The 12,420-nt window shown below is 39.7% G+C and overlaps 1 protein-coding gene across 1 annotated transcript; it reads left to right on the top strand.

The window, feature by feature from the left end:
• Window positions 1-5,898: 5,898 nt before the first annotated feature.
• On the top strand, window positions 5,899-12,380 carry LOC115774715 (uncharacterized). Its single transcript, XM_030722104.1, has 3 exons — window positions 5,899-6,033; window positions 10,075-10,622; window positions 11,349-12,380. The coding sequence occupies exons 2-3, from the start codon at window positions 10,081-10,083 to the stop codon at window positions 11,485-11,487; spliced, it is 681 nt and encodes a 226-aa protein (XP_030577964.1). The 5' UTR covers window positions 5,899-6,033; window positions 10,075-10,080; the 3' UTR covers window positions 11,488-12,380.
• Window positions 12,381-12,420: the final 40 nt, after the last annotated feature.

The raw sequence follows: 12,420 nt of genomic DNA, 5'->3' as shown, positions 1-12,420 counted from the left end.
AAAGAACCTTCCATATGGTGCCTGCCTGACCTGTGTGGAAAAACACAGAGCAGCCTAACATGCTCCATGCATGTCTAAAGATGGCTAAGGGCTTTTATGATTTTATGTGACAAAGACCGTCTGCATTTGTGCAATATCAGGGTTCACAGGTGTGGTGTTGTTTTTCCAAACTTTTTCAAGGTTCTTGAAAGTGTTGTAAGTAATAGGCTGATAAAACAGTAAAAACATACATTTCCATGAAAGATTGTAGATGACTGATTTTTAGTGAAGAAGTGTATTACAGATATATGAGAATGAAGTAGTGATTTATAAAACTAAACTGAATTTAACTCCAAATACCACCAAATACTAATCACCAAAATGCTGAGGAAGAGATGTGAAGGAGGTCAGGGTTATATTTTTGTCCCAGAAACCTATGAACCTAACTGTATGTACAGTCATAGTAAAAAGAAAGTACACCCTCCTTCTGTCATAAGGTTTCACATATCAGGACATATTAAAAATCCTCCAGTCCTTGGCAGGTCTTAAAATTACAACCTCAAACAAACAACAAGATATGACAGATTTCATTGTGTCATTTTTTTTTAATGAAAATGAAAAACAAAGAAGCAATGTGTGAAAAAACTAAACATGTCCTTACTGCTTCCATAGTAATTAAGAGGGTTAGTAGCAGCAAGTGTGAGCACCTCTATAAAAGCAGAAGCCTTGGCTGTTTGCTGGTCTGGAGCATTCAGCTGTGTGTTGACACAATACCCAGAGGAAAGGCATCAGCAATGATCTTAAAGAAGCAACTGTTGCTGCCCATCAATCTGGGGAGGGTTATAAGGCCATTTCCAAACAATTGGAAGAATCATTCAACAGTGAGAAAGATTCACAAGTGGAAAATATTCATGATGGTTGCCAATCTTCCCAGGAATGAACATGCCAACAAATACTCAGAAATTGCAAAAACCCCAAGAGCTAAAGCTCAGACTCTACAGGCCTCAGTTAGCGTGTCAAATGCTAAATTTCATGACAGTACGAGGATGTCTTATTTGGAAGGGTTGCCAGGAGAAAGTGTCTTCTCTCTAAAAAGATGCATCTACTAAATGAACCACAAGACTTCTGAAACAATGTCAGACAGATGAACAGATGAAACCAAAGTGGAGATGTTTAGTTATCATGCACAGCACCATATTTGGCAAGATTTAAACACGGCACATCAGCACATAACAACTGTCAAGCATGGCGGTGGAGGGTTGATGATTTGGGCTTATTTTGCAGCCACAGGACCTGGGCACCTTGCAGTCAGTGAGTCAACCATGAACTCCTCTTTACACCAAAGTATTCTAGAGTCAAATGGGAGGCATATGTCCAACAGCTGAGCCATGCAACAGGACAATAATCTCAGGCACAGAAGCAAATCTACAGCAGAATGGCTGAATAAGATAAGATAAGATAAGATAAGATAAGATAAGATAAGATAAGATAAGATAAGATAAGATAAGATAATCCTTTATTTGTCCCACATTGTGGGAAATTTACAATGTTGCAAACAGCAAAGGGACAGTAGAACACTTAGTACAAAAACAAGAATAAATAATATATAAAATGTGATAGAAAAATACTAAAATACTCTACAGCAAAAATGTCTAAACATTTATATACATTAGTAAAACTGAATGATTGTTGTATGTTTATTACATATGTTGTTAACTGCATATGAACATTATTGCACTTGTTTAGGTGAGTGAATAAGATGGCAACTAGTCTGCTGTGGGTCAGTGCTGGTTGTAGAGTCTGACAGCAGCAGGAAGGAAGGACCTACGATCGTGCTCTCTTACACACTTCAGACGAAGCAGTTGCTCACTGAAGGAGCTGCCCAGTGCTGTCACAGTCCCGTGCATGGGGTGGGAGTTGTTCCTCAGTATGGATGCCAGTTTTACTTGCATCCTCTTGTCTCCCACCACCTGCCCAGGTGTTGCGTATACTCACTGGGCACCTGGGTGGCTTAGTGGTGAAGCCGGCAACCCCATACCTATCCCGCGTTGTGGCGCGGGTTCAAGTCCCGGCCTGTCACCAATTTGCCCGCGTGTCTTCCCCTGTATCTTTCCCCATCTCCCTTCACTGCTCATAAAAGCCACTGTGGCCAAAAATGCACTGACCAAAATTCCTCCACACTGATATGAGAGACTGATAAAGTCATACAAAAAAACTATTATTTCCAGTTAATGCTGCTACAACCTACTAAATCATGGGGTGTATTTACACTTTATTTTTCACATGACTGAAACCCATTATCCTCTTTCTATTGTTGCTATCACTCATTAAAACATGCACCGAAACAAACTCGAGGTGCTGTAATATGCTGCATAAAATCTATCATTATGGCAACAGCAACATGCAGCGCAAGTTTGAAAATAAACTGAATCCGAGCCAAGCAGCAACATTTGGTTTCTGTCTTGGTCTAAATTGAATTGACTGAAAAAGTGAAAGCAAAAGAAATACGTGGTCAGGTGAAGAAAGAATAAATTCACAAAATCCTGTTTAATATCATGTTATTTAAAGCTCCATTAAAGAGCAATTTATGTGGTTATTAAAAGGGTAAGTCATTACGTCCTTTCATCAAAACTGACACATCCAGCACTATACATCTGATTATCTATAGTTAGTATATATCTGAATAAAAACGTGTTTGTCTTCTTCTTAGGTGAGCTAAGCTGTATGAGAAACCTGTCAATGTTGTTATGTCTTGGTTGCAGTTTACATATTGATAAAAATCATCTTTCTCGCCCTTTTAAAATTTGCCCTCGAGTCAAACATCGTACTGCGGCAGTTATCGTGAATCATTTAAACCATAACTGATTCGGATTATTGGTTGCCATCGGCGGCTGTCATAGATTTGTACTTCCAAGATTAAAAGCTACATTTCTATCAGTGAATCCACCTGCCCTTTTTTTCACATGGCATTATTCCAGAAAGACCCTTATTCTTTTTCTTGGCCTAATAGTTTGAATTTAAGACACAAGAAGTGCTGTAACAGGAGGGAGCGAGCACAGCATCATTCATACCCGGTATTAAAATGCACACCGTTTGTGTCAACAATTAGGCACAAATGGTATGTCCATTAACTGCATCATTTTCAACTGTGTGTTTCTTTAAGGAGTAAAAATCTCTTGTGACTCTTTTATGAGAGTGAGCAGAAACTATGTCAGTTTTTCCAGCTGTGTTGTGCAGCTATGAAACCCCTCAAACACGGCCCAGAGTGGAAGGGAAAGTTCATCAGCAGTATGAACACAGGATCAGCAACCCTGAGGGAACAAGAGTAAGATGAGCTTACTGAACTAACACCAGCAGTCCAGAAGGTATGACGGGGGGGGGGGGGCGTTCAGTCTTTTGATGCTTATCCTTTTTTTCTTGTATGTGATTTGAGTTTAGACACACTGACACATGTTTGGAAGTTTTTCACTTGTAGCTAGAAAGCAGTTATCAACTTCTATGAGCTGAATCTAGCATTATTCATGTGCTCAGCTTCAACATCTATTGATTGGCCCACTGATTCATCATATAATGGATCTTAAAACTAGTTTTTACAGCATATGAATATACTTAAATCACAAGAAAGAACTACCTATTAAAATTTTCTCCCAGAGAGCAAAGTGAAGCACTTCAGACACTACCACTGGCATAGCAGAGCTACTCACAAGGTATTCCTTTGCGAAGGTGCTTGGATGCAGCTGCCATGGCAGTATTGGATGCAGGGAGATACCGGTCCACTTTTAAAGAGTAATAAAGCCTGTATTTGGAGGCTGGGTTGTCAGTGGATTGTAACACATGTTTGTAGGACAGGAGGCCTTTGTGACCTTAATTTGGCAGCATTGTGTTTTTCACTGTGTTCCTCTTGGTTTTCCCTCACCGGTGAGGTCTTCTCATTGTAAAACTACTTGTTTAGGTTTAGGAAAAGGTTGGGTTAAAATACACCTACTCACAATATTAACCCTGCACATTGAAAATCACCCAGCTTAACCAGTCTGTTTTATAGCGACCCTTTACAAGCATCCATGAGTGACAAGCTGGGAGCAAGACCCATTTATTATTGCAATAACCTTATAACAAACTCCACTACGCTGGTGACTTCACAATTGCAAGATGCCTGTGACTTTTATTCATGCAATTCTCTCAGCTCGCATACTAATTAGCTGTATGTGTCTCTGGGTTTAAGTGAGGGAAAGATCACAGTCACACCAAATGTCCAAAAATGTCTAAAAATAGATGCCCAGCTTCACTCCAGCTCATTGAAGCCATGTTTCAATGTCCAGAATGAGCCCTCATGAGTGGAGGAAGACCTCTTCAGCAAACACATTTCTTTACATTCTCTCTGGTTTACTTGACTCACTGTTTTCCTTTTTCTGTGAAGACAAAAAGAGTACAAAAAAAAAGTGGTGGTGGGGGGAAAACTACCAGGCTCACTTCCTGAAACTTCACTTTACTCAAATTTACCAAACAGGACCTTTGCAGAGGATGTCTCTGATTGCCCTTCTAGTTTGTAATTATAGTTTATGATATACAATATTGGCTCATTTAGATTCTCTGCAGCTGTAGTGAAATATGACAACTCTCTGCTCCTCTCTGTTATCCCTATTTTAATGTCACTGTAGCTCTTAGAACACAGTTGATCTAAAACCGATCAACACTGTCATTTATTTATGAGCTGTGGTCATGTTTAACACTAGCTCTCACTTTTAACAAGAGAAAATCAAAATAAGCAAATAATGATTGTATCATTTATGACCCTAAAACACTGATACCAATTTGCATAATTCCAAATAACAAACACATTTCTTTGTCATTTTTGCCTTGGGTAAAAAAAAGTTTTACATTTAATTCAACTAAGAAACAACAGACACAATCCAGCACTTTTAAGTACTATGTTTTCTTTTTCTTTTGGTTTTAATGAAAGTTCATTACCTTTGTTTGGGCAAGTTTGCTTCCTCAGGGACAGATCATTCCCACCCAAAATCTCCAAACCAGCATTTGCTTCAGCCGTTTATCCAAACTCTTCAAGTTAAAATAATGATGGCCTTTCTTTGAACTAATGAGCTGTATAACCATTAAAAAAAAATAAATAATAATCATGCCCGTCTGGAATCTGTTTTTCATGAAGGGGAATGCATGTAACAGAAGTTACATTTTTGCCTTTTGCCAGTATATTTTTTTCACACTGACTTACAATACATGTGATTTTTTTTTCTTTGTTGCTCCCACATTTGATGCTAGTGACTGGTTCTGTGCTGAAGGATTTAAATGTGACAGTAGACTCTATTTATTCTATTCTGATTTTGTTCTGGTTTTTCTTTCTAAAAATACACAAAGAAACAAACTAAATTCATGTTTGCAGCCCTCCAGCCTTCACCACTCTTTCTTTTGCACCGTAAGCTACAATAACATCACAACAGTGCCAGACCGTGCTTTATTACATATTAAATTTAAAGTGCATACTTAAGACATACTTTAATAAATAGGAAATGTATATCCAGCACGGTCATAAAAGAACACACACACACACACACACACACACACACACACACACACACACACACACACACTGAGGAACCATCCTGCAGAGCCCCCAGATGTGAAGTAGATCACACTCCTTCACTTCCCCTCGTTCTGCCAGCCCCTCTTTCCACTGCAAAGAAAGAAATCATTCAGTTTTGGCCGTTTCTGAAAACATCCCCCCTCCCCTACCAACCCCTACCAACAGCAGGCAGGGGCGCACAGACGACCACACTCTCCAGCCAAACCCTAATTGTGTGTGTGTGTGTGTGTGTGTGTGTGTGTGTGTGTGTGTGTGTGTGTGTGTGTGTGTGTGTGTGTGTGTGTGTGTGTGTGTCTACATTTTTTTCCCCTGACATGAAGAAGGGAGCAGTGAGTATTTGTGCGCTCCACTTGGAAATTGTAGTCCTGGAGCTTTTGAGTTGATTTGCTTGACTGAAAGAGTGGAAGTGGCAGAATCTAGCTTTCTTCTTCTTGCTGAAAAATTACTGGATGTAGGTAAGTTTGGTGATTGGACTTAAGAAACTCTCAGAGTTCAGTGTTAATGGGAAAGTGGCTGCCTTCTCACTGTGTACTCCCCTGGTGGAAGTAGATAAATTTGAATTTCACAGCCTTTTGTCAATTCTTCTGGCAGCCAGACCTTTTTTTTATATAAAGTTTTCTGTGAAAGCGCTGCCATTGACGGGGATGGCTGCTTTTGACTTGAACAAAAATTTAAAGTGATGTTTTTCTTTTCATTGTCAGTAAGATTTAATGTAGAGCATATACAGATGAAAAGTACACATCATAATATTGATGTACTGTAGAGTTGTGTGCATGCAAAAAAAGCCTCTACTTTTTATCATCATTCAGGTTTCCAGCTTCCATGATTAATGTAACAGTTTAGAAACACTAAATCACTCTCTGTTCTGCTACCTTACTGTTGAGCCTTTTTGTCTGACTAACACTGTCCTGTGTGTGTGTGTGTGTGTGTGTGTGTGTGTGTGTGTGTGTGTGTGTGTGTGTGTGTGTGTGTGTGTGTGTGTGTGTGTGTGTGCGTGTGTGTGTGTGTGTGTGTGTGTTGTGACATTTGTGAAACGCACCTGTTCAGGCTTTGACAAGAGGGGCTGAATTATAGTCACACCACAAACAGGTTTGCTTTAACCCACAGTGATGGAAGAAAGCACTGATAGAGAATTTATCAAGGCTGGCACAAACAAACAAAGGGTTAGCATTTAGAGATTTGATTGCATTTCTGCAAGTGACTCAATTCATAATTTTATTCCAATAATTTTTTAACTGTAACAGCTTGTTTTTAAAGGTGTGTGTAATTTATGTGTCTTTTTTAAAGCAAAGTCTAAATATCCTCTTTCGTGTAGATTTGCTGCATTTTATTTTATAAAAAGGCCATTTGAAGGTGCCAGCTTGCACTTCAGAAAATAATGATGACCATAATAATTACTTGGCTAAGTGAAATCATTTACTGAATTAAAATATTTTTTTATTTGTAAAAGAGCTTAATAAGGATTCTGTTTAATGTTTAGAGCAAAGAGTTAAAATGCCCTAATGCTGGTGTGAGCTTATGGCTGCTTTCCCTCTGCAAGACAAGCGTCTCCTATTTTAAGCCAAAAGAAAAGTCAGCCTATAAAAACCTCTTCAGAGTGACAGATCCTTCCAGTGAAGAAAAAAGAGGTCACCACGGGCTGCAAAGAGTCTCACACACAAACCCTGTTTCAAAACCATAAGACGCCAGCGTGGAAACTCTTCAGACATTTTCCAAAGACAAAGGCAACTGCTCCCACCAATCTGTGATGTAAACGGGAGCACATGTGCTTCTGGTCAGCAGGGCTTTTATAGAGTGAAATAATGTCACTAAACGTCCTTTGAGTTGTGCCTCTGACTGCTGCGATGGTAACTGAACACAGAGACAATAACATTTTTCAAGATTAATTGCGTTTCCATTTGGCTGTATTATGTCATTAGGCTGAATGTTGTCACTCTCTGCCATAAGCTTTCGATTTATTAACATCCAAACAAGCGTGGCGGAAGTTCACGATAATAAAAAGTTTTGGATATACTGAATCTTTATACTTACCGGGCATTGAAAGTCTTTGAACAAGTGCCGTTAGCTTATCACAGGTTTCACATTGAATTCACCTACTAATGTATTTCTCAGCCTTGTTAATCTATTGAAGTTAGTTAGCTAACAGAGAAGTTAAGCACAAAATGCAAACATTGGGGTTGTTTCTAATATAAAACGAATTAGTTTGAGGATAAAAAATGAGGGTATCTATTCTAATGCACGGATCTTTGCAAGTACTTGTGAGTAAATAGTGTCTGTAATATGCAAACGGTCAAAATAATAAACCCCATTCACACAGTATGAGATATTTATTGATAAAATCATATTCTCATTGTGGCATGTATTGCCTCTGGAAAAAACTCATTAAGTCTGTTTGGTGATATGAGCCTCTTTGTTACAAATATGCATGCTAGTCAAAAAGAGAGCTTTTTACTCGAACACAATGACGTCAGGCTGCTGGACTGTGTCTCTGTCTCTGCCTCTGCTTTGAGCTGTTGGCTACTTGTCTTACAGCAGCCGCAGCATGCTGTGTGTGAGGTCACCATTTAACGTAATCACAAACAGAAGCAGACAACAGTTGGTTGTTTTATGGGCTTGGGCCACACCACAACTCATCTTTATAAAAACAGACCTTTTTTTTTTTTTTTTACAGTGTGCAGCTGGCAGGAGTGGGCATTTGTATTTCTCAGCAAGACAGAGTAATAGGTGCAAGTCAACCATCTCTGATTTCTACTTCAGCAGTGAGGGCTTAAAATACTTTCAAGGCTGCTGTGAAAGTAAACTCCGACTGAAACCAAATGTGCTCTGACAGCAGAAAAAGGTCTGCAACGCCTCAACCTCAGACCAGATTCAGCTTTTAAAATATATTCCCAGATGGAGAAGACAGAAGCTTAAATGGGAAATCACTGACATGATAAAGTGACAATGCAGCTGTTTCACCAAAAGCCCTAATACGTGGGAAGGAAGAGCTTCTCAGTCTGAGATAACAAAACCTCATTCTTGCGTTGTCAGTGTTTACAAGGTGAATAGATGTCATGAAAGAGCCCAAGACAATCACTAGTTACCAAAAACCACACACACCCTGCTGCAAGGGTACTATGTCAGCTTTTATAACCCTGGCGTGACACAGCTCGTGCATCTGCTAAGCCGCGGCTCAACCACAGAATGTAAAGCACTCTCCAGTAAATAACCACAACCCAAGCAGCACAGAACCTTCTTCTACTTGTTTTTGCAGCACTTACAGAGAATGGAAAGTTTATAATAAGCAAGCATATTTGAACAGGACTTTTTTTTTAGTTTCCCTTTAAAGGCACGGACAGAGAAGCTGTGATCCTGAAAATCTTTTGAGGAGCTAAAAGTATTCAAATGTCCATAATAAATAAATAGGGGACAAATGAGAGTCTGCCTTCACTCAAAAAAAAAATTTGTGGGGGGTTTTACTTAAAAAAGCTATGTCAATGTTAATATTCCCTCAGTTCTCAAGGATTTTGTTAAAATCTTAAAATTTTTATGCTTAAATTTACATTGTTGTATATATTTATATTTGTGAGTTGTGTAATGTTTAAAAACAACTAATGAAGGTAACTGCATTGCTGGATGCACAAGAGAAAGAGCGTCCCAGAGAAGCTGAGTCTTTCAGAAGTAAAGATTTTATCATTCTGTGAAAGGTTCATCACTGCATCCACAAATGCAAGTTAAAACTACACCACGCAGCAGACGCACACGTGGACAAGTTCCACAAACTCTGCTTGTTCAAGATGTACTGAAGCAAAGTGGAAAACGGCTCTTTGGTCTGAAAACTGAATTTCAAATTCTGTTTGGAAATGATCCTCTGGGCTAAAGATAAGCAGGATTATCCGGTTTGATCAGCATCAGTGATCGGGGGATATCAGTGCACGTGGCATGACGTGGCAAACAGTTTGACGTTGAATAACCGGCTGACCGGCTTCTCTTGTTGTTAAGTATTAGTTGAGCAACACGTCCAAAATGAGATTTGAGCCAACATTGTTAGCTCGTTGTCTGCCGGATCTACTCTTTCAACATCGCCTGGATGTCCTTGTTGGGCCTTCTAGCAAAGAAAAGAACTGTTTTTCATGATTGTTTTATCAAATAGAAAAAAAAAAAAAAAGAAACACAACATTCACAATTTAAAGAAGGGTAAGAACGGAGAGAACTTGAGCTCTGTCCCCTCGCTTAAGTGGGTTAACTGTTGGCTGCCGAGATTTCAAGGTACAGCAGGTATAACGCTGACATCATGGGGCAGAAGCTTGGACACATTAAGTTCAACATGCAACAAATGAGACTGAATTTACATATACATAAATGACTTAAGAGTGTTGTTTATTTTTTTAAAAAAGGTAAAAAAATAAATAAATAACAGCCTCCCATAATACTATTTTGATTATGAGGAGAGGACATTACTCACTCAGTCCTCACTTGCTGACCAAGTTCACAATCACTCCTCTTCCTTTTTTCAGGTTACCATGTGGCAATGGTGGCTGAACTTCATCTTGGCCTTGGTATCCATAGTTACCCCAACACTGTGCCAAAGTGGAGATGGCGATTGGGGTTCAGGCTTTGATATCTACTCTGTGATAATGGCCACCAATGACACAATGCAGGCAGCTGGCGATGAGCCCGCGAGGGTCAAAAACAGCCACGACTGGACCACCTCAGCAGCGTTCTCACCCTCACCTATACCGGTGCTTCACCACGAGCCTCATCCGGACAAGTGCTCAGTCTACTTCAGCACTAACCCCGCTTTAGCTCGAAGGCTGAAGGCCCAGAGAGAGGAACTGGCCTATCTACAGGCCATACAGCACGGGAACAAGGCGGTGATGGAGAACTTGGTGCAGTTTGTGGGGGACGAGCTGGGAGATCAGCGCTATGAAGATGTGATCAAGGAAAACGTCATTGGCATTCAAGAGGACCAAAAGAGCTGCCATGAGGTGGTAGAAAAAGCAGAAGAGGATCTAAAAAAGCAGCTGGAGGGAGACGTGCTGGACTCCCTCTCTGGGATGCAGAAGTGAGTGCAGTAAATCAAATGTGTTTGTGCCAAGCTTCATAAAGTAAATAGTGGGAATGTAATGAAGACAGCTAAAACAAACAAACAAAAAGTGATTTGTTTTTGTCCTGAAGATTAATTAAAGATGGTAGCATGGATTAAAGTTATTGTGAGGAAAAGTGATAGTAAAAAAAAAAAAAAAGGATGTTTTGGTTTTCGTCAGACACCAGTCAACCCAATCAGCATCTGAGTAGTTTATCAACCTCCAGACAGGGCGCCCTAATGAATACTTGTTCAAGTGTTTCAAGTGTTTTAGACAATTATGTATCAAAAATGCCAAGCAGCTGCTGGTTACTGCATCAGAAATTTGAGGATTTCTTCCCTGGCTTAGGTTTATGTTTAAAAGTAAATGGATTATGTTACAACATTTTATTGCAAAATACATGGGGCACAAATACTAAAGACACACCAGGGAACTGTGGTAATAAGGCAAAGGTGAAGTCAATCAGACCATAACAAGGGCAGGAGGAGAACAAAGGTAGGCAGTAAAAAAGTATCACAAGGAGAGCCCATGACACACACGAGATTGTTTCTTGAGCAAACACGTGTTATCTCCCTAACATGTTATTATTGTGTCCTCGCATTTCTTTCTCTTACTCTCTGCTGTTGTTTTTTCCTGGGTGTGGTGCTTTCTCCTTGTCATCACTCACTCCTCGGGCCACCTGGACTGTTCGTCTTGCGGAGCAGAATCAGAGAGGAGTCCTTGGCCTTTGAAGACATGCTTCGTGCTGCAGCGGACATCGCCAGCAGGCTGGAGAGCTCAGCACAGGCCCTTCATGGTTCATTCACCAAGCAAATGAAAGACATTGTAAAAATCCATCGCTGAGAAAGGGCTGAAAAGTGTTTGAAAAGTGTTTACACGTCATCCTTGAACTCGTGAATGGTGTTTGGCATCCCATGAGGTCCCAAATGAGGGAAATGAACCCCCCTTGCCTTTTAATAATCGCATTTTTATGTACATGTGCTGTGCAGCGCCGGGATACAACACTATGCAACAGTTAGACTTCACATCAACTGAAGCAGTCAGCAAAGATGGATTGTTTACACCTCCCTTTTACAGAATAGCCCTAGGACAGATGAAATATTATTTTCCATCCACACATTATTCATGGAATTTTTAGGAGGTCAAACATGGCAACAGCATGTGGTGCAGCTTTGAGCTAAGCTGAGTGTTTATGGATCAAACTAGATGGGCCTTCGGAGAACAAAACATAATGACTCTGTTAGTCTTCTCCAGAGGAAGCTATGGGTTGGCCATCTGGTTCTAGGGTAAGGATGGAGTCCAGGATATATATGTGGTAATGGAGATTTTGTTTCTGCAACAATAAAAGATGGAGAGGACTGGAACAGCTACAAAAGGATTGGCTTTCTGAAGGAAAATATTTTACTATGTAATATTTATATGGTTACTAAATATCACTTCATAAATTTAAATAGTTCCTGTGATTTGGAACAAAAAACAGGATAAACTGTGTATCTCTGCAAAAAATGCTTGCACAATTTTTCACCTTAAGTAACCTGCTTAAACAGGCTCTCTCTTTAAACCTGGCAGGACTCATAGGAGGGGGATGCATTGATATTTGTTCAAATAAAATATGTACTACTATTATTATTATAATGAGTTTAGAAAAGTGAAAATAAATAAAGTACCCTGTTGTGTGATGTTTTACATTCTTTTAAACTCATTAACGTGTTTTCACAGCTTCTGTGCTCATCAGTATTTGGGGGCGAAAACCTCACTCACCCAGTTTGCCCTCTA

This window comes from Archocentrus centrarchus, chromosome 24, assembly GCF_007364275.1.
Source record: "Archocentrus centrarchus isolate MPI-CPG fArcCen1 chromosome 24, fArcCen1, whole genome shotgun sequence".
Taxonomy (NCBI): domain Eukaryota; kingdom Metazoa; phylum Chordata; class Actinopteri; order Cichliformes; family Cichlidae; genus Archocentrus; species Archocentrus centrarchus.
Note: the sequence above shows the minus strand (reverse complement) of the source record. Positions and strands in the feature narration are given on the sequence as shown.